The sequence below is a fragment of the Vicugna pacos genome, chromosome 27 (assembly GCF_048564905.1).
Source record: "Vicugna pacos chromosome 27, VicPac4, whole genome shotgun sequence".
Lineage (NCBI taxonomy): Eukaryota > Metazoa > Chordata > Mammalia > Artiodactyla > Camelidae > Vicugna > Vicugna pacos.
In genome coordinates, this window is record NC_133013.1 from 8475652 (window position 1) to 8501175 (window position 25524).

Here is a 25524-nt window from a genome sequence, read left to right on the forward strand (position 1 = left end):
TCTTGGCACTGGCTTTAGGTAGACTTCTTCTCATTGGAATTTGAGTAAATAAAGAAAACCACCTGAGAACCTGAGTACAAATAGTACAAACTGTAAGGGAAAGGATAGGCAGAGAAAACATATCTTTGGAAAGAATTTAGTTCATGACCACTGTAAGTTTTACAAAACTGGTATCCTAAATGAGATATAAGAAGATAGGGCTTTACTATGGAATGACGGTATGAAGTATCCTTAAAAAACTGAAAATAGAACTACCATATGATCTAGTGATCCCACTCTTGGGCATATATTTGAAAAAGGCAAAAACTTTTAAGTTGAAAAGATACATGCACCGCTGCCCCCTCAATGTTCATATCAGTGCTACTTACAATAGCCGAGACGTGGAAGTAACCCAAGTGCCCAACAACAGATGAATGGATAAAGAAGATGTGGTATGTGTATACAATGGAGTATCACCCAGCCATAGAAGAATTTAATAGCGCCGTTTGCACCAACATGGATGGACCTAAAGAATATCATACTAAGCAAAGTAAGCCAGACAGAGAAAGACAAATGTTATGTGATAACACTTATACGTGTATTATAAAAAATAATACAAATGAATTTATCTAAAAAACAGAAGCAGACTCACAGACATAGGAAACAAACTTATGGTTACCAAGGGGGAAAGGGAGGGAATAAATTAGGAGTATGGTATTAACATATACACAGTACTATATATAAAACAGATAAACAACAAGACCTACCGTATAGCACAGGGAACTGTATTCAATATCTTGTAATAGCTTATAATGAAAAATAATCTAAAAAAATGTGTAACTGAATCATTTTGCTGTATACCTAAAATGAACACAATGTTGTAAATCAACTAGTTTAAAGAAAAAGAATATCTCATCATAAACAAATTTCAGAAGTCATTAAAAAAAGAAGATAGTGCTTTAAAGAAGCAAAAGCCATAAGGATTGCAGAATGAGATGTAAAAACAATAAGCTTAAAATAAAAGGGAGCTGGTGAAATAATGAAAGCTTAAAAAGCTAGTTTGCTGTAGCAGAATTAAAATCTGCAAAGGCGGCAGTACAGCATAGAAATGCCATTACACGTGTGAGTTAGTGATGCACAGAATAAATGTGAGATGCTTCTCTAGGGGCAAAGGAAGGACAGAAGAGAGCTTCATTTTTGGGTGATGAAAATGTTGTATTGCTGTGGTGATGGTTGTGTAACTCGGGATATACTGAAAGTCATTGAATTGTAGGCTTAAAATGGATAAATTGTGTAGTATGTAAATCATATCTCAACAAAGCTGTTGTAAAAATTAAGGGAAGATGTAAAATATCAAGTATTTTAATAATGCCCTGTACCTCAAATTTAAGAAATATTTACAAATCAGAAAAAGTAGAAAGGAAAGTGGAGAAAAAAAATGATACTGAATTCTTTGTCCAGAAGGGAAAGCCAAAGTTCTGCTATATTCTTGACATTGATCATCAGAAAGCAATACAGGGTAAAGGATGTGTCTTAAGATTGTGAGGATAGCTTACTAGTAGAATCGCCTCCTCAGTGCTAGAGATGATAAACTCAATGAAATATAGTTCCCACAGGAAAACAGAGAAAAGGAACTAAAAGCATGACAGAAGATCAAACATTGTCAATCTTGATGGTAAACATGAAAGCTTCAAAATTCTCTATTCAATGACAGGGACTCACAAATGACACCAGAAGTCACTGGAAAAGCCTGGGTAAAGATTTAAACATCAAACACAATTAAAAGGTGAAACTGAGACATACTTCTCAGAGTACTACCAAAGTCTTCAATATGCTTTTATTCACTAATTGTAGAACTATTGAAGACCTACTGTGTGCTGGGCACTAGTTGTTATTGAAGACCTACTGTGTGCTAGGCACTAGGTATGGAGCGATGAATAAACTAGAATGGTTCCCTTTCTCACTGAGCTTCCCGTATAGTAGAAGAGACTGTCATTAAACACAGAACAATTAAATAGTTACACATTGTGGTAAGTACTCCAAGGGAAAGAAAAGTGTGCTCTGGTGACTTAGGTGAAGGGGTCCAAGGAGAGCCTTTTGGAGGAAGTGACATTTGAGTTATGAGTACCAGTTAGTCAGGTGACTGCTGGGGAAAAAATTTTCCAGATGCAGTTATTGCAGGTTCAGAGGCCAGGGTGCGGGAAGGAGATAAGGTGCTTGAACTCGTGAAGGTCAGTGTGATTATGTGGTGGCCTCCTGCTTGGATTTTAGAAGAAGCCACAGGACAACAGAGGGAGGCTACAGGAAACTGGGAGTGGAGGGGGGCAATCTTAGTGAATTTATAATTTGGCATAAGAAGGGTTTCCATCCTCTCTGCTACTTGGTTTGCTGGTTTGCTCCTTGTGGTGGAGCCCAAGGCTACTTGACATGTGTAAGCGCAAGAAATTGCTGACTTGGCCATCAAGGAACGTCTCACCTCTTGGTGACCTGGTGGGGTCCCTGGAAGATTGTGAGCAGGAGCCCCACGAGGGGGCCATGATGTCAGGGGGACTGCGGCCATACTCAGATGAATGCACCTTTCTGCGGTGCACTCAGATGACTGTCCTTTTGCCCTGGAGTGCCTTTGGCATTTGGGAAGGGCGTTCTTTGGGAAAAAATCATAGTCTAGTGACTGGGTCTAGGTCAGACGAGGAGCACTTGATTTATTTCCCCACCTGTAGACCTGTCGGTGGGTTCTTTGAGCTCTCCCTCTAGGTGTTAGGGGACATCTGGGCTTCTGTGAAAGTCCAGGGGCCTTTGGAAGAGTGAAGGGCATCTGATTGTTAACTGCTCTGGGAATATGTAGGCATTTAATACGTTTGGAAGAACCCCTGACATCCAACACAAAACCAAAGAGACTTGTTCTCCCCGAGTTTCTAAAAAAAAAGGGCAGAGAATTTTTGGAGCTTTTTGTTCATTGTTTACAGACTTCATTCTCTCATTCACTTAGACATTTTTAAATAATGACTGAATGTCAGCTACGTACCAGGTGCCCTGCTCAGTGTGGGAGATTCAGAGGCGAGGCGGGCAGTCCCCACATTCAAGGCCCAGATGCTTGGGGCGATGTCGAGCCCACCACCTGGGGCTGTGCTGAGTGCTTCTGGGGGATCAGGGGAGGGATGGAAGGACAAAGCCTTCCCCTGTATTTTAGTTCTGTGTTAAAGCAACGAAGTAGAGTTCTAGTCCAAAGAATAGCCTGCCCTCCTTGCAAAGGTGGAGGAGTATCTGAGCTGTCTGAAGTTTCTTGTACTTCCTTGTCAAAGATGAAACACCACCTGTCAAAAGAAACAATACCCAGGATCCGTCTGGGGGATTCCAGGTGCGGGAGACAGGTCCGTTTCCTTTCAGTCTTTTGTTTGCCCTGTCTTGCTCCAGCTGAAACATGAGCACAGCACGTTCATTAATTTCTTCCCCCAAGCTGTGTGTTGGGAGAATGTTCTTCTTTTTTTTTTTTCTTCCCTCTTCCATCAGTTTAGAAGATAAAACCATCAAGCTGTAGTAGGCTAGTGTAATCTTTCAGCAGTAGGCGTAGCTGAAAAGTGGTGGTGAAATGCACGTGATAATTCCAAGCATTTGCATTCGTTTTCTTGAATTTGCCAAACGTCTCTTGATGGACCTCCAGGATGATTGTCCTTCTTGGGAATCACACGTTGTCCTTACTGTCCTGACCACATGGCTAGACACACGCCAACCCATGTGAAGGTGACCTGCCCCATCTATGCTGCTGCTGCTGCTGCTTTTTTAAATTTTTATTGAAGTATAGTCAGTTTACAATGTTGTATCAATTTCTCATGTACAGCACAGTGCTTCAGTCATACACGAACATACATATATTCGTTTTTGTATTTTTCACAATAAGTTATTACAAGATATTGAATATAGTTCCCTGTGCTATACAGTTTGAACTAATTTTTAATCTATTTTATATATATTAGTATCTGCAAATCTCGAATTCTCAATTTATCCCTTCCCACCTTCTTCCCCCTCTGGTAACCATAAGTTTGTTTTCTATGTCTATGAGTCTGTTTCTGTTTTGTAAATAAGTTAATTTGTGTCTCTTTTTTTTTTAAGATTCCACATATGAGTGATATCATATGATATGTTTCTTTCTCTTTCTGGTTTGCTTCATTTAGAATGACATTCTCCAGGTCCATCCATGTTGCTGCAAATGGCATTATTTTACTCTTTTTTATGGCTGAGTAGTATTCCATTGTATATATACATACCACAACTTCTTTATCCAGTCATCTGTCGATGGACATTTGGGTTGTTGTTTCCATGTCTTGGCTATTATAAATAGTGCTGCTGTGAACTTTGGGGTACATGTGTCTTTTTGAATTAAGGTTCCCTCTGGATATATGCCTGGGAGTGGGATTGTTGGATCATATGGTAAATCTATTTTTAGTTTTTTGAGGAATCTCCATACTGTTTTCCATAGTGGCTGCACCAAATTACATTCCCACCAGCAGTGTAGGAGGGTTCCCTTTTCTCCACACCCTCTCCAGCATTTTGTTTTGTGGACTTTTGAATGATGGCCATTCTGGCTGGTGTGAGGTGATAACCTCAAGAAGAGGAAGTTTGGACATAGATGAGTAGAGAGGGAAGACCTGTGAAGATGCAGGGAGAAGACAGCCATCTGCAAGTCAAGAAGAGAGACCTCGGAAGAAACCAACCCTGCTGACACCTCAGTCTTGGGCTTCCAGTCTCCAGAGCTGTGAAAAAATAAATGTTCATCGTTTCAGCCACCTAGTCTGTGTCCCTTTATAATGGCAACCCTAGCTGACTAATACAGTATCTTTTACAAGTACATTTAATGTTTAAGAGAGATTGAGACAAAGTTTTAAACTGACATGAAATTAACCAGAAAACACAGTCTCACCCCAGGGGGACCTATGACAGCCAATTTGAAGCCTTCTTGGAATAGACCCGGCATCTCCTAGACGGTGCTGCCTTGCATTTTCTCTGCTGCTTTTTCCCTGGTTGTACTGCTCTGTCCTTTCCTGATACAACAAATGTGCTTTTCATCCTCTTCTCCTTCCAGGCGGAAGCCTGCTTTCCTTAGGAGGTCTGTGCTGTTTCCTTGATGGGTTCTTTCATCTGTGGGGTTTTTATAAGAATGTTAAGTTGTTACTTGCTTTTCTTTTCTCCCTTGAGGGGAGCACCCAGCACAGGACCAGCCGCAGACTCAGGATTTGACTCGCGCCTGTTGAACAGTTGTCTCTTCTCCGTTGGTCTAAGCTGGGCGTTTGAGAAGCCGTGTTCTTCGTAGCGGGCAGTCTGTGGACTTGTGTTCATAAACATGACTGGACGGGGAGAGCGGTAGAAACCAGGTGAAGACCACAGGCCTCCATGGGTCTGGGTTTTCTCATTGGATGTGTGAGTTCTTCCTTCTCAAGGGAAGCTTCCATCAGTTCTAGTACTTCCCAGCGGCAAGCCCGTGGCCTCTCCTCCCCAAGACCTCTCCAAAGCCGGCACCATTTCCTTGCCTCTGACTGTCTCCTCCTTCCCTGGCCTGCGCTCAGCTCCCCTGTCCTCCCTCGGTAGCCCTTTCATGAAGACCCCACCGGGGTCCTGTCCGTGCCGTCTGCTGTGCTGGACACGCTGGGCCGCTCTTCCTCCTGAGACTTTCCTTTCCCCCGGCCCCTGTGACTCCAGGCTCTGCTGTCCCTGCACCTCGTCACTGCCCCCGGCCCCCAGCCCTGTGTGGGTTCTGTTTCTTCTTTCCAGCCACGCAGTTTGAGGTCCTAGAAGGATCGGTCTAAGACTGTTGATTCCTAAATGCCTGTCTCTGATGCCTCTCTCTTGAGCGCCAAGTCTGCATGTCTGACAGCCAACTTGACCTCTTCACTTGGCTGCTTTAAAAGCATCTGAAACTTAACTAGGCCAAAGCTCATGGTGCTTCCCCCCTCCCCCACACCTGGCCCAGTTCCAGCGGTCCCTAATTCAGTGATTAGCACGACCACAGAAACCAGGACTTTTCCCCGAAGGCCCTTCTTCTGTCCTCACCCAATTATCTCCATTCTTGTCGGTCTCACCTAAGTACCTCCTGAATCTCTCTGCTTCTTTCACCAGCAGTGGCCTCTCTGGTCCAACTCAGGGCCCCATTTTCCTGAGCTCCTGTATAAATACTCAAGGGGGAACAGTAAGTTGGACAGGAGGTGGGTCGTTTGTAGTTGTCCAGCTGGTACCCCCGCTTCCATGCTGGCCCCTGAAATCTGTCCTGCTCCCAACAGCCAGGGTGACACATTCAGAACACAAGCCCTAGCTGGCTCCACCTGCTCCAGGGATAAAGAAGCCAACCCTGAGCATGCGGCATGTGACCCTCCAAGTCTGTCCCTGCCTATTGCTCAGGCCACTTTGCCAGCCACACTCCCTCTTGCTCTTTGATCATCAGTTTCTAGAGCATTCCGTGCTTTCTTCTGTCCCCTGGGCCTGTGCACCTGCTGCTCCTACCTCCTCTCTTCTCGCCCCCACTGGCAAACTCTTACTTATCCTTCCAGTCTTGGCCCAGGTGTCACTCGCTAATGGAACACCATCTCAGTTAGAACACCCTCCCTAGTATCCTCTTGTTGCATTATCTGTTCTTTCTTGCAAATTTGTTATATTTATAATTTTTTATATATTCATCTGTTCATTGAGTTACCTTTATTCCTTCTAGGTGGTCACCTGCATGACCCAGCACACAGTAGGTTCTCAATCAGTATTGTTGACTCAATGAGTATCTTTCCACCCCATCCACAGGCCCTGGCGCCTGGCTGCTTGGTGTCTACGTGGCTCTGACCATGGGTGGAAAGGTCCAGCAGGGCCAGCCCAACTTTCTTATCCCTGGCCCTGCTGCCTCCCAGGGAGAGGTGGGGGACACCCTCTGCCCAGCGTTGGGACTCATTTTGGACTCCAAGGTTGATCAGTGTTTCGTTCAGGATCTTAACCATAAAAAAGGAAAAAACCCAAACCTTATTTTCCACCTTTCTTTGTAAGGAATTTACATGAAAAATATGCCTTTTATAAAAATGACTTGGCCTTGGGGGAAGTTATTTAAAAAATTCATACTTGGAAAGCAAAACTTATTTTTTTCCTTTTTGAAAAAAATAAGAGAGAGAAGGCCATTATTTTTCAAGGATGTTGGATTTATTCAGCTGCCGAAAAGTTCACCTGGCTGGGAGCTCTTCTGCCCACGTGGACCCATCGTTTCCAGTTGAAAAGGTAGTTTTTTTGTTTTGTTGGGGTTTTTTGTGTGTTTTTTTTTAATAAGCAGGTATTTTGCTTTGATTGAAGAAGAAAAGTGATCAGAAAATAGTTTTTTTTGGACCCGACAATTTTGTTGGAAAGCGTGGTGTTTGTAAGTCTGTGTGTGTGTGCAAACTTAGAAACTAGACCTGTTGTTCACGGTTCCTCCCCCAGTACTTTCCCCACATTGTCTCTGAATCTGTGAGGTGCGGTCCCCAGGTCTTTGGATGTGGTAGGAATAGGATGTTGAGTGATCGGTGGCATTTCCTTCACGGGACCCCCCATTGGTTGTTTTTTGTTCAATGGTGACTTGGAATATAGGGCTGCATTCCTGTCTGTGGCAGCATTCTGCAGTGTAGAAGTGTACATCCAATATCTTAATTATTTCCATGGTAGAACAAATAACTCCTCCGTTCCAGAACTGGGAGGAGTCCTTGAAGCTTGAATGAAATATAGAAAGTAGTTTAAGGACAAAGCCTCTCATTTTAGGCTGTCTAGTCAGGAAAACGGAGACCATGCTAGGTATTTCTAACTGAGGGATTTAACACAGGGAATTAATTGGTGACATCAGTGTCAAAGTCTGAATGAGCAGAAGGGGAGCTGAGGTAACCCAGGAAATAGCTATCCCCACCAGGGCTAGGGAAAGAAAAAAAGAGAGGGGCATTTCCAGGACCACAGGGTTTGGGGCAGGGGTCTATAGGGCTGGGGCTCAGACCCTATCGGGGCATTAGACGGCCAAGGAGACACAGCCAAGCTGGTGTCCCTGTGGATGTACCTCTGAGGGAGATGGAGAGGCTGGCTGGGAGTTCCCTAGCAGCTGGAGGATGGAGCCACAGCTGTCCATGACTGCTGGAACAGGGCCACCCTGAGCTGAAACACAGGACCCCCTTTTCCCCATCTCCTGCCTTCTGGTCTCCGTCTGAACTCCCCCTGTTGGCAGAGCTGAGCAGGAAGCCAGCTGGCAAGGGAGTCTGGGAAATACAGTGTGCAGGCTCCCAGCCCCCGAGCAGAGCACAGAAGAGAGGGCTGGTAGGAAAAGGGCAAATAGCTGGTGCACGGGAAATGGAGACCTTTCTGTTAAATGGCACCTTCAAGGGCACGGAGGTCAGACCCAGGTGAATATCCAGAGTTCCCTATTCCCAGCCTGACGGTATTGTTATTACACCTCATGGCTGCTTATTTGGGGAAAGTTAATGACAAAAGTTAATGGGCGCGCAGTGGAAACCACTCATCTTACTATTTTTCGTGCTGTGCCCATGGTGGCTTTGGTGCCTTGGAAATGGGTTGCTATGGCGGTGGGGGTCTGTACACAGAAATCCCGCTGGAGGCCATGGTTAGTCTCTCCCCCAGGGAGATGGACTCACACTGTCTGTTTTCCATCTTAACGAGAAACATTCGATTTCCACTCTTCCATCCTGTGTAGAATGCCATTGCTGTTTCACGGTTTAAATAGCTGATTTCATGTGCAGTCATGTATTGTGGTCTGTCATGTTTCTGTTGATTAAAATACTCCCCCCTCTGGAATGTTGGGAGGTGACACTGGGCTGTTGAATGTGAATTACAAGCCCCTCTCCTTCTCCTCTTGAAACTGGTATTTTTGTATAATTTTAATCTATTGTTGCATGATTGAGGATGGCCTTAGAGAAATTCTTTCATGCCCCCACCAGCAAGAAATCTCAAAGGCAACAAGCTGGTCGGTGAGTGTCTAGAGTAGAAGTCCTGGTCAGACCCTGTGGAGTGCATAAAAACATCTTCTCGGTGGTTCTGGCTCATAGTGCAAAGTTTAAAATTCAATTACAGCAACAGTAATTGTAACTTGTAATTGTTACAGTAACTTGTAAAAGTAACAGTAATGTAATGATAAGGATAGAAATCAGACTGGGCGCATGATTTGAGCGTGTTTACTGTATACCTGACCCTGTGTTGGTTTCTCCACATCCACCGTAAGAGAGCAGAATAATTATCACCTTGTTTTATAGAAGAGGAAGCTTGCCCACGGTCACCCGAAGATGGGCGGACCCTGGCCAGCTCTGCGGACGTCACAGCTGGGCTTCTCATGATTAACGTTGCCGCCGCCTCCTTAGGTGGAGGGGAGCGCTTTGGGAGAATTTAATTTCAGGACATTGATGTGAAGTTCCCTGAAACTTCATCTTGTTATTTATTAGGGATTTCAAAGAGTTAAAAAAAATCACTCAACTAAGTCTAATTCTTGAATTCTGCTTTACCCCAGGCTGGACTAGGCACTGTGAGCAGTCCCGAGGTTGGTGCTTGGGTCCTTAAGCTCAGAGTCTAGCCTAGAAGGCAAGCATCGACCCATGTGAGATGGTAACGTAGATGGGAGTTTGGAGTTTGCAGGATTGCTGAGGAGCAGGGGATTCGGGGGGCACTCCAGGCACCTCGCGGTGGACTGTCCAGGTCCTTTACCTGTAGTGGGCTGTCTGGTGTCTCACAGGCAAGCTGGGTGCTCCAGCCTCCTGCTTAGTCTGGTCTGAGAGCTTTTACTGTTCCCATGGTTACTTCTGTTTTCTAGGTTTGAATTAGTTTTTGATGGGGCAGGTCCAGAAAAGAAGAGAAAGTCCCATCCACATGTCCTGCATGGCAGACCCTTGGTGCCCTGGGTGGGCTGTGCCCCCCAGTGACTATGGGTGCCCTGCCTGCTGAGTGGCACCCCTCTTATCGGGAAGCCAGTGCCGCTGTCTGTGCTGTCGCCTCTTCTTTCTAACCCAGGCCACCTGTCATTCCCCTTGGTGGCTGTGCTGCTCCTCTCTGCTCCCCCCACCCCCAAGCCCCGCTGGTCGCTGGACCCCTGCACCTCTTCCTGGTGTTCTCACTGCCCTCCCTGGACCATGGGCCACCTGAGGATGGAGCAAGCAGTGGGAGTTCTTTGGAATTCCCCTTGACGAGTGTTTTAATTTTAGATTCTTCAGTGTCATAGAAGGTTCCTGTAAGATAGAAGTAATTAAAATTCATGATCACGTCTGCCACGAAGTGGGGAAAATACGGCCTCGTGCATCCCCGAGGGGCCCCTGGACAAAGCCTGACTTGGTGTTTTTATTTCGGAAGTCGGTGTTAGCAAAAGACTCTCCCTGAGGAATGGTATCCTTCCTCCTGTTGAAGGAGAGTGTGAAACTGACCATCCAGCGTGTTTACCTTCAAAATGTTTTCCCCTTGGTTTCAGGAAACTCAGAACCAAATTTGAGGGCAGAATGGGCTGTGGTTAGACAGCAGGGGCTGGAGCCCCAGTCACCTGGGTTAGTGCACCCCCCAGCAAGATGCCTCAGTCTGCTCCTCTGTGGGCGAGGATGACAGTTCGTGGCTCCTCGGCTGAGGGGAGAGGAAGTCAGCGTAGGGTCACAGCCGCAGCTTCGGGAGCACAAGGGGACCTTCCCACGAGGCTGTGTTCCTTCAGGTGCTGGCGTCGCAGGTGTGACTTAACCTGTCCCCAGCACTCTCACGTGGCCCATGCATTTCATCCACGAAGGCTTCAGAAGGAATAACTGCTCCCTAGAAACAACTTTCCAGAGTGTGTCCTCAGCCCAGGGGCCATTTGTTTCCATAGGAATAAGGTGTGAAAATGAGGGTTCTAACCAAAGTGACTCCCTCGAAGGGACCTCATCTAAAAACTCAAATCCTCTACACCCAAATTATGGGTTGGAGGACTGTTTTACCACTTTTGAAGGTTTCTCCCCAGGTCAGATGTGTCTCTGAGCCTGTCTCCTGCTTGCAGTAACGGCTGTGCGCTTGCTCCTGCCAGATGCTCTTCTGAGCTTCCCAGGACTGACTTGTTTCCTCCTTTAGAGGGAGGCGTAGATGATCTGCCGGGTCGTGTGGCCGGGACACCTTAGCTGAGGCTCCAGGACAAGAGTGATCCTCGGTCTCCATGGAGAACAACAGTCAGTGATCAGCGGAGCTAAGCTTTACTGAGCACTTACTATAAGCCAGGAGCTGTGCTAAGGGCTTACATCAGGGACCTCTTTTAAGCCTGACAGCAGCCCATTGTGGGAGGAGCTGCTAGTCCCTCTCCTTCATTGATAAGTGATCTGAGGCCAGAAGAGGCCAAGTGATTGTCCCCACGTCAGACAGAACAGTCGGGGAGCCAGGATTAGAATCCAGGCATTCTGTCTCTAAAACTCTGCTTAACCACTGGGCACCCTGGCTGCTGCCAGCGTCATAATCATCATCATAATTAAGGTGCCAAGTATTGAAGAGTCAGAGTCATTACATGGCAGAGAATAAACTAAGTGCACAGGAAGCATTTCATTTAATCACCGTGCCAACCTGTGTGGTGGGTATGATCATTCTGATTTTGAAGACAGTCCCATAAGGCTTGGGGAGCTCCTGAGGCTTTTGGCTGTGGCTGGCCTGTGCACCCCCTCTGGTCTGCCCCAAATCACAGCCCTGTATTGAATTCTTGTCATCAGCTGCTGCTCTTCTGGAGGCCTCCATGGCCCCTCGGGGTGAAGAACTCCTGGCCTCCTGTGCTCACTCCGGGCGCTGGGGCCTATCCTGACACGGCCAGCCACAGTCTTGCCAGTGTAGACCCCTCTCCCAGCACCAGAAGGGACTGAGAAAAATCTTTTGTAAAGATCTCAGGGGGTTGAATACAAATCACCGTGTCTGTGATTTGTACCCAAGGTGAGAATGCAGGACAGTGGCTTGCGTCTGACTGCAGGTGGCCTCTTGGCAGCACATCACAGTGGTGCCCAGGGCTTCTGGCCCCTACTGGGGACCACAGGTTTTTGTGGTTTTCTGACCCGTGGGGACCATGGGTTTCTGTGGTCAGTGCAGCTCAGAGATTGCCGGGTTCTGGAGTCTTCCCCGGTGCCGAGGGGGTTCTGGTTGTCCACTGTGCCACTGTGGCCAGGTGGGGACGTTCTCGTACCTGGACCTAGAGGGTCGTGTGTGGGAAATGTTTACATTTCTGGCTTGAATGGCAAATTTAGGTCAAGTCTTTGTCTTGCCATTAACGCTTTAAGTCTGCTGGACACCTGCTCCCTGGTTCCTAGTGGTCGAGTTGTCTCCATCTCCTTGACCTGAAGCATCCTCTGCCTTCCTCTCGAGGTGCCCAGGGCTCTTGGGCAGCTGCCTGCATTGCCTCCCCCATGTCTGTTTTCCCTCTAATTTACTTCTGCAGCTGGCAGTGCTCCTTGGGCACAAAGAGTAGCCTGAGGTCTTCTCTGGAGATGACATTATAGAATCAGACATGCAAGGATCCCCCTGGTGAAGCTGGACAGAGAGTAATTTAGGGATGGCTTCCGGCTGCTAAACTCTCACACCAAATATTTTGTGGTCTGTGCATTGGTTTTCCCTAGTAAATACCTAAATACTCTCATTATACTGAAGAAATGCCTATTCTGTAGAGAGCTTGGTAATTCATAACTGAGATTATTTTTTAGTTTTTACCGAGAGCAAAACTAGTAACTACAGTAAGTTATGTTATATGAACAGTATTTTCAGTAGTCCCCAGACTCTTAGAATAAATAATAATTTGAATATGCTAAAAGCCCAGCATTTAAAATGCCCTTGTATTTTTCTTTTCCTCATCTTGTTCCAAACAAACTTCAGGGTAACTCGCATAAACGCACACAATTTTCTTTTTTAATGGATAACTGGGGCAAAGGGAAAAATAAATGTAAGAAAAATATTTTGAAGCCAGAGATTGAAAATCTACCAAGTCAGCACCAAACCCCAGCAATGTGCTGGCAGAAGAAACTGCTGGGCTGGACTTGGGAACGATCCCCGGCGTCTGTGACAACAGGAGAGGGCCTGGGGCCTCACAGGCTGTGGTCTGTCCTCATCAGTGGGGTGAGTGCCGCCTCCCTGTTCCCACAGTGGAGGGAGACACTGATCACCAAGTGAGCTTGGAGGGCCCCCGGGTGGCCACACGCCTGCCTGGCCTGAACTTTGACCTCTCCCGTGAGGTCGCAGTCCAGCACCCATGGTATTCTGATGTGGGTGTGTTCCTTCTTTTCAAGATGCTTATAATCTGTGAACATTGGTATTGATGAAGGGGGAGGGTGTAGCTCAGCGCAGAGTGCATGCTTATCATGCATGAGGTCCTGAGTTTAATTCCCAGTACCTCCATTAAAAAAAGAAAGAGAATATTGGTATTGATGCAAGTTTGTTTAATGTGGTATATTTATATAGTTCATGGAGTGAAAGGTACAATTATATTATGGTTCTGTTCTCCCCACAGGAAAGGAATGATCATCAAAGGTGATGGCTGCAGAGCTCTGCTGGGGGAGTGGTTGCTGGGAGCAGGGAGTGGGAGGACGGTGAGCTTCCCTCTCCCCTCCCACCCTGGTTGCCACCTGCCACCACCCACCTGCAGGGGGAGGGATACAGGTCCTGGATCTCTTAGCTGCAGTTCCCCAATCCAGGATTTTGGACACTTGTTTCCTGGCAGGGCCTGCCTTGCGCTGACATGAGACTGTGAAGCATCTTTCTTTATCCTCTTCCTCATTTCACTGCAGAAAAAGGGCTGCCTTTGATTAGGGCTTACTGCCCTAGACCTCACTGAAAGGAGTGTCCCATAGGCATCAAGGCGCCATATTGCCTGGCGAAATCTGACAAATTCTGATTTTCTGAGACCCATCTGGCCTTGGGGGTTTGAATCAAGGCTTAGGTGCTTGGGACGGGACAGAGTACTGGAGTGTGTCTGGGAGTCACCAGCCAGCCTAGAGTGATTGCGGCATGACAGCCCCAGTTAGCCATGCTCGGTGAAGAGGATGCAGGCAGGAGCATGCCTGCCCTGGGAGCTGGGCTGGATAGTCACACTGTAGTTGCTAAAGGGCCTGGAGCGAGCAAGCTGGGGGCCGTCTGAGCAGAGGGAGCACTGTCACCAAAGACTGCTCTTCCTGGTGGGGTCCTGCAGCAGCCAAGTCAAGTTCCTTATGCGTCCTTTCCTGCTGAGTTTCCTGTGGCCCTTCCCATCCCTTTGTTCTAAGATCAGCCGACAACAAGGAGCATGTTTGCACCTAAAACCAGTGCAGATGGGGAGAGTCAGAGCTGTGGGGTGAAGCACAGGTTCTAGGGCCAGATTCACCCCTGCCCAGTGCTTGACTTCAGCTTTGTTATGTGGGAACAGAGATTCCACTCACTCATTCATCCGTGCATTCATCCTCTCACTCATGCATGCATTCATTCAGTGAGTGTTTACTTCAGACCATCTGCTATGCCAGGGGCTGGGGGCAGTGAAAAAGACAAATGGGGTAATTGTAGTGAAAACCCTTTAAAAACCACAGAGCACCGGACCATTGCGTTTTACCTGTATGACTTAGTATTCTGGGCATATGTTAATCCACAGCTGTTAATTTCAGCTCCTGTTAATTTCACCCTTTATGCCACCCAGTGTATCAGCTCTCCAAGGTCCATCAGGGAGGGAGGGGCAGGCCTTATTAGTCCTGAAAGGCTGATGACCAGTGCAGCATTTCGATGTGTTAAATGCCCAGGAGCCACCTGCTCCTCTGGTCTGGGAGCGCTGGGCTCCTTTCTTAGAGGGCTCTTGCTTCTTAAGTGTTTAAGCTTGCTATCTCCCAGAGAGATACTCCTAACGCATTTTTTAGGCTGTGCTAAAAATACAGCTGTTTTCATACAGGAACCAGAAAATATAGACAAGGTGTGGAAATAAGCAGCCGGTGTGGGGAACAGCTGCAGAGGGGAAAACGAGTTGGGGACATTGAGAAATGGTAATAAATACCGACTTCAGGAGGAGCCGAGGCACCGTTTGGCTCGTGGTCGCCTGGGAGAATGTGGGTGTGCTGGTTACAGCAAAGTTCCAGCTTGGGTGGCCCTTCACTTCTGCGGCTTCAAAATGGGAGTGACATTGCTCATCACAAATTCCAGGCTGGACAGGTTGGCCTGATCCAGGCAGTGAGGCCCACCCAGCAAGCGTGCCAAGCCCAGGATTTGGAGATTACCCATGTTCTGCCTCCACGTGTTCAGAGATGACCCGGTTGGTGAATGTGGGTGTAGGTCCAGAGAGAGACCTCTATTCTGCCCAAGTGCAAAGTCACTGCCAACTGAGAGCTCACCTTTTATCTTAGAGCCTTCCTTCTCCTGTTCCTCTGAGGCCTGAAAGTCTCCACAGGAGGTAGGCCGGGCTCTGGGGAGGAGAGAACCATCCTGCAGGTCAACCAGACATTCTCGCCTTTTGTCTTGCGTTTCTGTGATAAATCAGATGACATACTTTGCCCCCCCAGGCCTTCTGTTTTATGGCTTAGAGGTTAGAAATGACTTCTGTGTTTTTCTCAAACTCACTGATAACAGTTGAAATAAATAAAGTAATACTTGTTCATCGTTTACATTTGGAAAGTACAGAGGGAAAAAGGAAAATGAAGATCACACATCACCGACCATTCAGATTTTGGTTAAGCTCTTCCTAAAGTTACTTGTTGATTTATTTGCTGTCCCTGGGGCCTGAAGACACTTGTGTGTAAAATCTTTGCAAAACTGGGACTTAACAGTATGTAGAGATTTGCATCTGCTTCCCTGTACATCACTAATTAATCCTCACAATTGTGCCTTTCATGGCTTCCTTCTGACTTACCAGGGCTGGCTTTCTCCGGGGTTTGAGTTTGGGGTTGTTTTTCAGCTTTTCACGATTGTATATCTCGCCGCACAGTCTGTCCTTGTTTGTGCACTAGGACCCATGTCTCAGGTTGCTGTACAGTGTGTGCAGTGTGTGCATCTTTGGCTCTGGACTGATTGGGTCACTGTGTGACGCCAGTTTGTACACGTGTGGGCCTGGGTTTACTGCACGGAAGTTGGAGCAGACCTGGTTTCTGTGTGGGCTGGTGCTGAACGTGGAAATAATAGCTATCAAGTTAAGGACCTGCCTTTCTATTCACATTTGGATTCTGAAAGTGCATGTTATTTATATCAACCTTTGGTGTTGGTGGGAAATGTCTGCACCCGCAAATCTGTGTCAGTCCTTCCATGGCAGCTTTGAGTGTCCAGACATCCCAGCTTGGGCTCAGGTTAATGACAATAGCTGTTTAGCAGAGTAAGGTCGTCTAGGGAATCCGCTGATCTGAAGAGTCAGCAGAGGGTTACTTGCCGTTGACTAATGACCATTCCCTGTGGTGAGGAAAGAACAAACTGGCATCTTGGCCTAGATGTGTGTGTCGTGTGATTTTCTTTCTTTCTTTTTTTTTTTCTTTCTGGTTATGTTTTGGATTTTTTTTTTTTTTTGTGGAATTACTGCTTTAGTGCCTGCTAACGTTTATGGCTTCTTATTTATGACTCTCAGAACAGACGCTGGAATGCCAGCTTCCCAGGCCCCTGCTGGCTCGGCCCCAGGTACCAGCAGTGAGTGAGTTGTTGCACTGTCAGAAAGCCTTGTGGGTCTGTGTCATGATCCCACCCCCACAGGCCCAGGCTCTGGGATGCTTGGCCCCATCGGCCCCCTCTGCTGTGGTGGAGGACGGGCGTGAGCCCTCTGGACATCTGGTCTCCCGAGCACTCAGGCTCAGCCTGTGACCATGGAGGGCGATGGATGCTCGGTCCATCTACAGGCCAGTGGAGAATGACCATTCTCTTGGGGAGGCTCCGTGGAAAGCCTGTTCATGGGGTGGCTTTGGAAACCAGTATGCCAAGGGCTGCACGAAAGTCTCTGTTGTTTTCTAGACAAGAAAAAGCCAAGGAGGGGCCAGCCTTCGAGGGACCGGCGGGAGCGGAGGAACGCCATCCGGCTCACCAACGAGCACACGGTAGAGACGCTGGTGGTGGCCGACGCTGACATGGTGCAGTACCACGGGGCGGAGGCCGCCCAGAGGTTCATCCTCACCGTCATGAACATGGTGAGTCCGGGGCCAGGGGCCTGACCTTGGGCTCTGTTTCTCCTTGGATGAGGGCTCTGGAATCCTCAGCTGGGGAAGAGGCTGGGTTGGGGGATGGAGACATCTGCAGGCTTGTGATACCTGGGCTGCGGGAGGGCAGGGGGCTGGAGAGGCCTGACCTGCCGACCTGTGTGGGTATGCGTGTCAGAGCCTGAGTCTGTCCAATGATCGGAGTCTGCTCGTACTCCTGACCAGGGCCCCCCCAGGACCCTCACCTCCTTACCAGGGCCCCCCAAGACCCTCACCCTCCTGACCAGGGCCCCCAAGACCCTCACCCTCCTGACCAGTGCCCCCCAAGACCCTCACCCTCTTGACCAGGGTCCCCCAAGACCCTCACCCTCCTGACCAGGCCCCCCTCAGGACCCTCACATCCTTACCAGGGCCCCCCAAGACCCTCACCCTCCTGACCAGTGCCTCCCAAGACCCTCACCCTCCTGACCAGTGCCCCGCAAGGCCCTTACTGTGGGTGAGGGCTTCTCCAAAGGGATTCAGTGCTGAGTGAGTCAGCCCCTGCTCTAGGAAGCCAACAGTCTAGTAGGAGGAATCAAGATCAAACTTTAATGTAAAACAGAGCTTGTTATGTGCAAGGAGGGCCTGGTAGGAAGTGGGGGAGAGCTTATCTGGTTCAGGGAACCAGAAGGAGCCTGTGTATACATCTCATTTGATAACTGAGGAGCAAGGGAGACCTTCACTTGATGGGGGAGGGGGGAGGGGCTGCACACCTCAAACTTTAGACGCAAAAGGATTTTTGCATGCAGCCTACCTCCGCCCATCCCCCCACTCTCCGCAAGCATCATTGAAGGCCTCCTGGCATTGTGTTAGGTGCCGGGGATGCAAATGCAAAAAGGCCTGGTCCTTCTCTCAGAAGGCAGTGGTATCAACAGATGAGTAAAGCAACTGTGTTACGGAAGAAATCTCCGCAGAGAGCACCGGGGGCCGGGGGAGGCTGGGTAGTGATCATCCTGCAGCATGGGGCATCATGAAAGAGCTGATGAGAGTGTTTGCAGACTGAGGGAGCGGTGGTGCAGGGGGTGCAGCAGGGCTGCATTTGGGGAAGGGCAGGCGATGTGATGTGGCTGCAGCCACCTTAGGGCTGTGGGTGGAGACGTGGACAGGGTCAGGGTGGGGAGGGTGGGTCAGGCATCCCAAGGGTGGGGACCACTGAAGGGGAGGGGAGAAGCGTGTCTGGAGCGAGGCTTGGAAGAACACCCCCAGAAGCTGTGGACCAGAGTGGGGAAAAGGCAAGAAGGAGCAGTGGGAATGGCATGTGTGTGGGAAGAGGGTCCAAATTATAAGGGGCAGGAGTGAGGATGGAGGAGGTGGTCATGCAGCGAGGAGTCCTGGGAGGGAGGACCCACAGGAAGGGGTGACTGGCTTAAGGAAGAAGGATGAGGTGAGAGAAATTCAGGGGACCTCCCCCCACTGGGCTATAATCTGGGAAACCTGGGAGAATGGTTCAGCCACTGGCTGGGAAAAGGAGGAGGAGAGCATCTGGGGGACACAGAGACCAGTTCTGTTCTGGACAAGCTGGATTCGAGTACCCCATGGGAGATCAGGGTGAAGGGCATGGTTTGAAATAGGGATTGGGGCTTATTGGCATCGCGCTGGGAGCTGCAGCTGTTGGAGTGGCTGGCCTTGTCCAGGTGGGGCACTTCGGGGGAGCAGAGAAGCTGGCCACAGACGGCCCACTGGAACACCAGTCCCGGCGGGGGAGTGTCAGGGGGCAGAGGATGGGGATGTGGGAGCTGACAGAAAGGCAAGACAGAGACTGGGAAGAAGTCGCCTCTAAGGAAAGAGGTGAGAGGTGCAGGAAGGGGGTGGTTAACAATGCCAGATGCTGCAGGGTCCCTGAAGGAATCGCTTTAGGGGTTGTGGGGGTGGGAGCCAGGTAGGGGCTGGCTGAAATGAGACCAGGAAGTGAAGAAGTAGAAACAACATTGCGGAAGATCTTGGCTGAAGGATAGAAGAGAGAAGAGACTCACTAGGTGGAATCGGGGTCAAGGAGGATTCTGTAGAGGGAAAGGGTTCATCAAGGGTTACAAGCGTGGGGTTTCAGCCCAGGCAAGCCTGGACCAGGACCGCCGCTCTGCCGCAATCACAGAGCTGACAGGCAGCATCAGAACCTCTCTGAGCCTGCTCGTCCTGCAAAAGGAGACGAAAGGCAGGGGCTTGGCCACCACGAGAGCTCTGTGCCTGGCAGCAAAGGCATACAGAAAGGGAGTGGGTGGCGAGGGCAAGGCCCTGGGCTGTGCTGTAGGGGGTGAGAGATGGCTCTAGGAGGCCCAAGAGCAAGGAGGCTGGAGACATCGCCAGAGTCACACAGGAAGTCACTGGCGGGTCTGGGACCATCAGGCCAGGCCTCTCCATAACTGACCATGGGGAGTAGATGGTGAACCCCGCTGCGATCCTGCCTCCTGTGAAGACAAGACTGTGGGACCTCATCCTGTTTGCCATGTTGACTGCCCAGTGCTTGGTCTCAGGACACATACCGATTTGCAGGAAATTCCTTCTGTCTGGTCCACACCCTCTCAGACGCCCTGCCCTAAAGCCAGGGCTGCTTTGGTGGTGCTTTGGGATTAGTCTTCATGTTGAATTACTGTTTGGACCCATGGTCTTCTCCACATGGCAGGCTCTTCTGCAAAAGCCAGCCAGTGATGTGGACCCCCTGGGGGCACTGGTTCAATTCAGGATGTGAGCCTCTGTGAGCACGACATGAGGCCCCTAGTCACCTTCCTGTGCAAAGTCATAAAATCTGGAGAGTTCCATTAACTTCCTTCCTTTTTTTTTTTAAAAAGGCATTTATAATGGCATTTATTTTAGTAATGACAACATTCTTAGAAAAGCATAATTTTAATAAGCTCATCTGCTCAGATACTTTAATTAGCAGCTGTCACATGCACAGATTTATGATTTGTGAATCATCATTGGTACTCTAGGAGCCTATAGAAGGGATAACATCATATAGAGAAATGTAGTTAAGTTGAAGCTTGAAAGAGATCACATGAAAGCATCTGGCTTCTGCCTTAGCTTTTCCTAAATTGACCATACATAAGCCATCTGCAGTAGCTGCCCTGAGACCTTCCTTCCTTCATTCCTCCCTCCCGATGTTTCACATTGTGGTAAAAAAAAAAATTAACGTAAAATTGACTCTCTCAGCCATTTTAAGTGTACAGTTCTATGACATTAAGCACATCCCCACTGTGCAGTCATCATCATCATCCCTCCTTGTCTTACAAAACCGAAACTGTGCACGTTAAACCCTAACACCCTCTTGTCCCCTCCCCCAGCCCCTGGCAACCACCATTCTACTTTCTGTCTCTGTGAATTTGACACCTCTAGGGACCTCATATAAGTGGAGTCACCCAGCATTTGTTCTTTTGTGACTGGCTTACTTCACATAGTGTCCTCAAGGTTCATCCATGTTGCAGCAGGTGTCAAACTTTCCTTCCTTTTGGGCTGCGTAATGTTCCATTGTATGGAGAGGCCCCATCTTGTTTGTCCATTCTTCCGTTGATGAACATGCAGGTTGCTTTCTCCTTTAGGCTGTTGGGAATAATGCGGTTGTGAACCATGGGTGTACAGTGTGTTTGAGTCCTCACTTTCACTTTTTTTTGGGTGTGTACCCAGAAGTGGAATTTCTTCTGTTAACTTTTAATGGTACTTGGCCCTGATTTCTGAGAAATATTTCTGTGTTCTCCATTTGCACAAAGCCTGGTCTCCCTGGTGGCAGGTTAATGATGGGTTGCCATCTGTCCAGAGGAAACCCAGGAGGAGGGCTGGTGCGGCCTGGCTCTGCACCAGACTCTTCCACCTGCAGATCATTTCATCTCATTTTTTTTTAATTGTCCAGGGCCCAGGTCCAAGGAATAAACATTCATTACAACAACGAAAGCTGTAATAAGGCAAAGCTCTTGCTTTGATATTTGCTTTCATAATGTTATCATCTGAACAAAGGCAGCTATTTTATCCCAGGTGGCGGGGAGGGCTGTACATGGGAACCTTGACCTCCCCACGCGCCATGCGCTGTCAGGACTGAACGGAGGGGGCTGAGCGGGTGTGATGCTTGACTTGAATTCGACACTCTTCACTCCTATTCGGCTGCTTGTATACGCTGTACAAGATGTCGGAGGCTCCAGATCCTGCTGCTGAGGGCAAATCTGGGACCAATGACATCAGTTTGGGATTTAGATGTTACCTAACGAGGCCTGCCTAATAGGGGCACATGGCTTTGTACTTAACACTTAGCCTTCAGTTGTCTGCCCTTGGGGTTTCTTGGCCAGTCTGACAAGGCCAGAAAGCAAATAAAAACAGAATTTCTGACCCACTCACACAGACTCTCACCACTAGTTGTGGGTCACTATTCAGCAAACTTAAAAACAAGTTACATTCAGACACTGCACCTTGCTTTAAACAAACCACCAACCGTCAATTTCTCAAGCCCTAGTGTTGAAAGTCCAAGGAATTCTGTCCTGCCTGTGGCTGTTTCAGAAAAGGGATTTCTATTAGTAAGGAAAATCATCTTTAAGCCAGGAGGATGGGAAAGGATTATGGCTGGGATGAGGCACCCTGTTATTAGACAAGGCCTCCAGGTGCAGCGGGCAGGAAGGCGAGGCCAGCCAGCCCCCCTCTCTCCCCTGCCAGACCCGTGTTTCCTGTGGGCCTGCAGGATTGAAGTGGCTCTGTCTCCTCAGCTCCCCTGGACTTGGGAGGAAATCTCTTGGAGTGGTTGCCACCTTCATTCCAACGTGGTTTCTCTCCAGCAGCATTTTATGCTGATGTTTGGCGCCCAGCCCGCCCTGCCCTCCCCCTTGGGTCTCTGTAGGCAGGGTACTGACTCACTCTTGTGTGCCGCTCTGACTCCAGAGGCTAGACCCAGACAGACTCCTGTTCCCAAGGCAGGCCAGGGGACTAGCAGGGCCTGGATGTGTGACCACACGTCTACAGCTGGGAGCTTTTGGTGTCAAGTGCTCACAGATTTCATGGCATCTCAACAGTTGTGATGTATTAGATCAGCATTTATCAGTGGCCCGATGGCCCATGTTTGAGAGGAAGGAACGAAGTGTGTGTTTCTGATGATCAGTCCAGATGGAAGCTTGCTGGTTTCATGTCATTTCCTCCTTTTACGTGATGGGTCTTATCGTTCCCATTTTACAGAGGAGGAAATAGAGGTTAGTGGAGAGTACCAGGTGCAGAGCCAGTGAGTGCGTGGCAGGGTGAGGACTCAAACCAGGGTTGAGGGACCCCCATACCACCTTATCAAGGTGACAAGCATGTCTCGAGTCTGTCCTTTCTCTCCATCTCCGCCCGGGCCTGGCTGCTGTTACTTCTGGCCTTGACTACTGCAGGGGTTTCTTGCTGGGCTCCTTACTTCCATTTTCTTTCCCCTTGAATCCTTGCTGCAGCAAGATCTTCCAACAGGGTTAGGATTTTGTCACTAAGCAGAGCTGAGTCCTTTGTGACTTACCCCGCAGTTGACGTGGAAATCCTTCCACTTCTGCTTCCGCGTCCACGTCCCCCTCCCAGGCCATGTGACAGGGCTTCATCCCCTTCTCCACGTCGGCACAGACCCCACCACTGTTTCCTAGGGGCCCCGACTCCTCTCTGACTTGGGGTCTTTCCTCGAGGTGCTCTTCTCCCCACGTCTTGTTGAGCTAGCCCCTCTGTCTTTTAGGTCTCTGTGTAAATATCCCCTTGGAGGGACCCTCTTTGCTGACTCCTCTGAAAAGGCCACCTGTTTTCTTTACCACAGCTGTTTGGTTTTTACTTGGTGGTTCTTATCTTGATTTATAATTTCATATTTATTTGCTTTTTAAAAACCGTCTTGCTGCAGAGTTTTTTTTTTCTTTTTGCTGTTGAATTGAAGCTGGTAAAAATTCAAATTAGAGTACTATTACTTTAGGATGGTAAATGTAATGCTCATAGTAACCACAAAGAAAATAGCCATAAAATATACATAATAGGAAATGGGAAGGGAATTTAAAAGTTTCACCATAAAAAAAAAAACACTTAAAACATAAAAACATTGGTAATGCAGGAAATGAGGGACCAAAAAAGCTATAAAGCATAAGGAAAACAAACAGGAAAGTGCAGATGTAAGTACCTCCTTGTCTGTAATTATCTTAAACGTAAATGGATTAAACTCTTTAATCACAAGACAGAGACGGCAGAATGAATATTAAAAAAATCTTCCAGTGTGTACATGACACTCACTTTATTTCCAGAGACACACATAAATTGAAAGCAAAAGAATGGAAAGATATTCCATGCAAATAGTAACCATAAGAGATCAGGAGTGGTTATACTGCTATGATACAAAATAGACTTTAATAAAAAAAAAAGTTGTAAGAGATGAAGGATACTGTGTATGAATAAAAGGTTTAATACAGCAAAAAGATAACAATTACAAGTATTTATGTACCTATTAATAGACCATTAAAATTTATGAAGCAGAAATTGGTAGAATTATAGGGGGAAAAATGCAGTTCTGTAATAATTAGAAATGTCACCCCCCCATACACACCCCAATTGTGGATAGGACAGCTAGACAGGACATAAGTAAGTAATTAATAGAGGACTTGAACAGCACAATAAGCCAACTGCATCTAACCAGTATACAAAATGCTCTACCCAACAACAACAAAATATTCCTTTTTTCAAATGCACATGGGATACACTCTAGGATTTATCATATATTAGCTCACAAGTTACATCTTAACAGATTTAAAAGATTCCATATAGAGTATCTTCTCCAGCCACAATAGGATTGAATTAGAAATCAGTAATAGAAAGAAAACTGGAGAATTCACAAATATGTGGAAATTAAACAACATACTCTTAAACAACCAATGGGTCAAGGGAGACATCCTAGGGGAAATGAGAAAACACATAAAGCTGAATAAAAATGAAAACCCAACATACCAAAACTTATGAAACACAGTGAAGACTGTGCTTAGAGGGAAATGTATAGCTATAAATGCTTACATTAAAAAAAGAAAGATCTCAAATCAACAGCTTAACTCTATACCTTAAGGAGCTAGTTGAGCAAACTAAAATTACAGCTAGCAGAAGGAAGGAAATAATCAAGATTAAAGCAGAAATAAAGAGTAGGAAAACAGTAGAGAAAATCAACATCAAAAATTGATACAAAAAATTTAAATTGATGACTATTTAGTTAGACTGAGTAATAAAAAAGCCTGAAATTACTAAAATCAGAACTGAGAGTGGGGACATGACTATCAATTCTATAGAAACAAAAAGGATTCTATTTTTTTATTGATGTGTAGTCAGTTTGCAATGTGTCAATTTCTGGTGTACAGCACAATGTTCCAGTCATATGTGAATATACATATATTTGTTTTCATATTTTTCACCGTAAGCTACTATAAGATATCAAGTATAGTTCCCTGTGCTATACAGTATAAGCTTGTTTATCTATTTTTTATATACCAGTAAGTATCTGCAAATCTCAAACTCCCAATTTATCCCTTCCTACTCTCTTCCTCTGACAACCATAAATTTTTCTGTCTGTGAGTCTGTTTCTGTTTTATATATAAGTTCATTTGTCTTTTTTGAAAAAATGATTCTAAAAGAATACCATATATTATTGTACACCAACAGAATGGATAACCTAGGTGAACTTGACAAATTCCCAGAAACACAAAGTTTACCAAGACTTAGTCAAAAAGATAGAAAATCTGAGTAGACCTATGACTAGTAAGGAGATTGAATCAAAAATCTTCTAACAAAGAAAAGCCCTGAGCTTGACAGCTTAACTGGTGAGTTATACCAAACATTTAAAGAAGAACTAATGAACCAGTCCTCCTCAAACTCTTCCCAAAGAACTGAAGAGGAGAGAATGCTTTCTAACTTTCCTATGAGGCTAGAATTGCCCTCATACTAAAGCCAGATAAAGACACTACAAGAAAACTCTAGTTCATTATGAATAAGAAAACAATTTCCCTTATGAACATTATTGCAAAATTCTCAACAGAATACTAGTAAACCAAACCAGATTATGCATCTTGACAAAGGTTTATTTCTGGAATGCAAGGATGGTTCAACATACAAAAGTTTATCAATGTGATATACCACATTAACAGAAGGAAGGAAAGAACACATAATCATCTCAATTGATGCAGAAAAAGCATATAATGTCACCCACCTTTTATGATAAAAGACACTCAATAAACTAGGAATAGACGAAAACTACCTCAATGTCATAAAACTACCTATGAAGAACTCATCATTGTTACTCACGTGGTGAAAGAGTGAACGCTTCTCTAAGGTCAGGAACAAACCAAGGATGCTTGCTTTCACTGCATCTATCCAACAACATAGTGCTGGAAGTCCTAGTTAGAGCAGTTAGGCCAGAAAAAGAAATAAAAAGCATCCAAATAGGAAAAGAAGTAAAACTACCTGTTTACAGATGACATGAGCCATG

General features: G+C 47.0%; 1 protein-coding gene across 5 annotated transcripts in view; it reads left to right on the forward strand.

The window, feature by feature from the left end:
* The window catches only part of ADAMTS17 (ADAM metallopeptidase with thrombospondin type 1 motif 17), a 293369-nt gene that overhangs the window by 36318 nt on the left and 231527 nt on the right, over nt 1-25524 (forward strand). For all 5 annotated transcript variants that reach the window (XM_031691884.2, XM_031691886.2, XM_031691885.2 and 2 more), the window contains exon 4: nt 16873-17045. In XM_031691884.2, coding sequence (XP_031547744.2) covers nt 16873-17045 — 173 coding nt within the window. The remainder of the gene's footprint in view (nt 1-16872; nt 17046-25524) is intronic.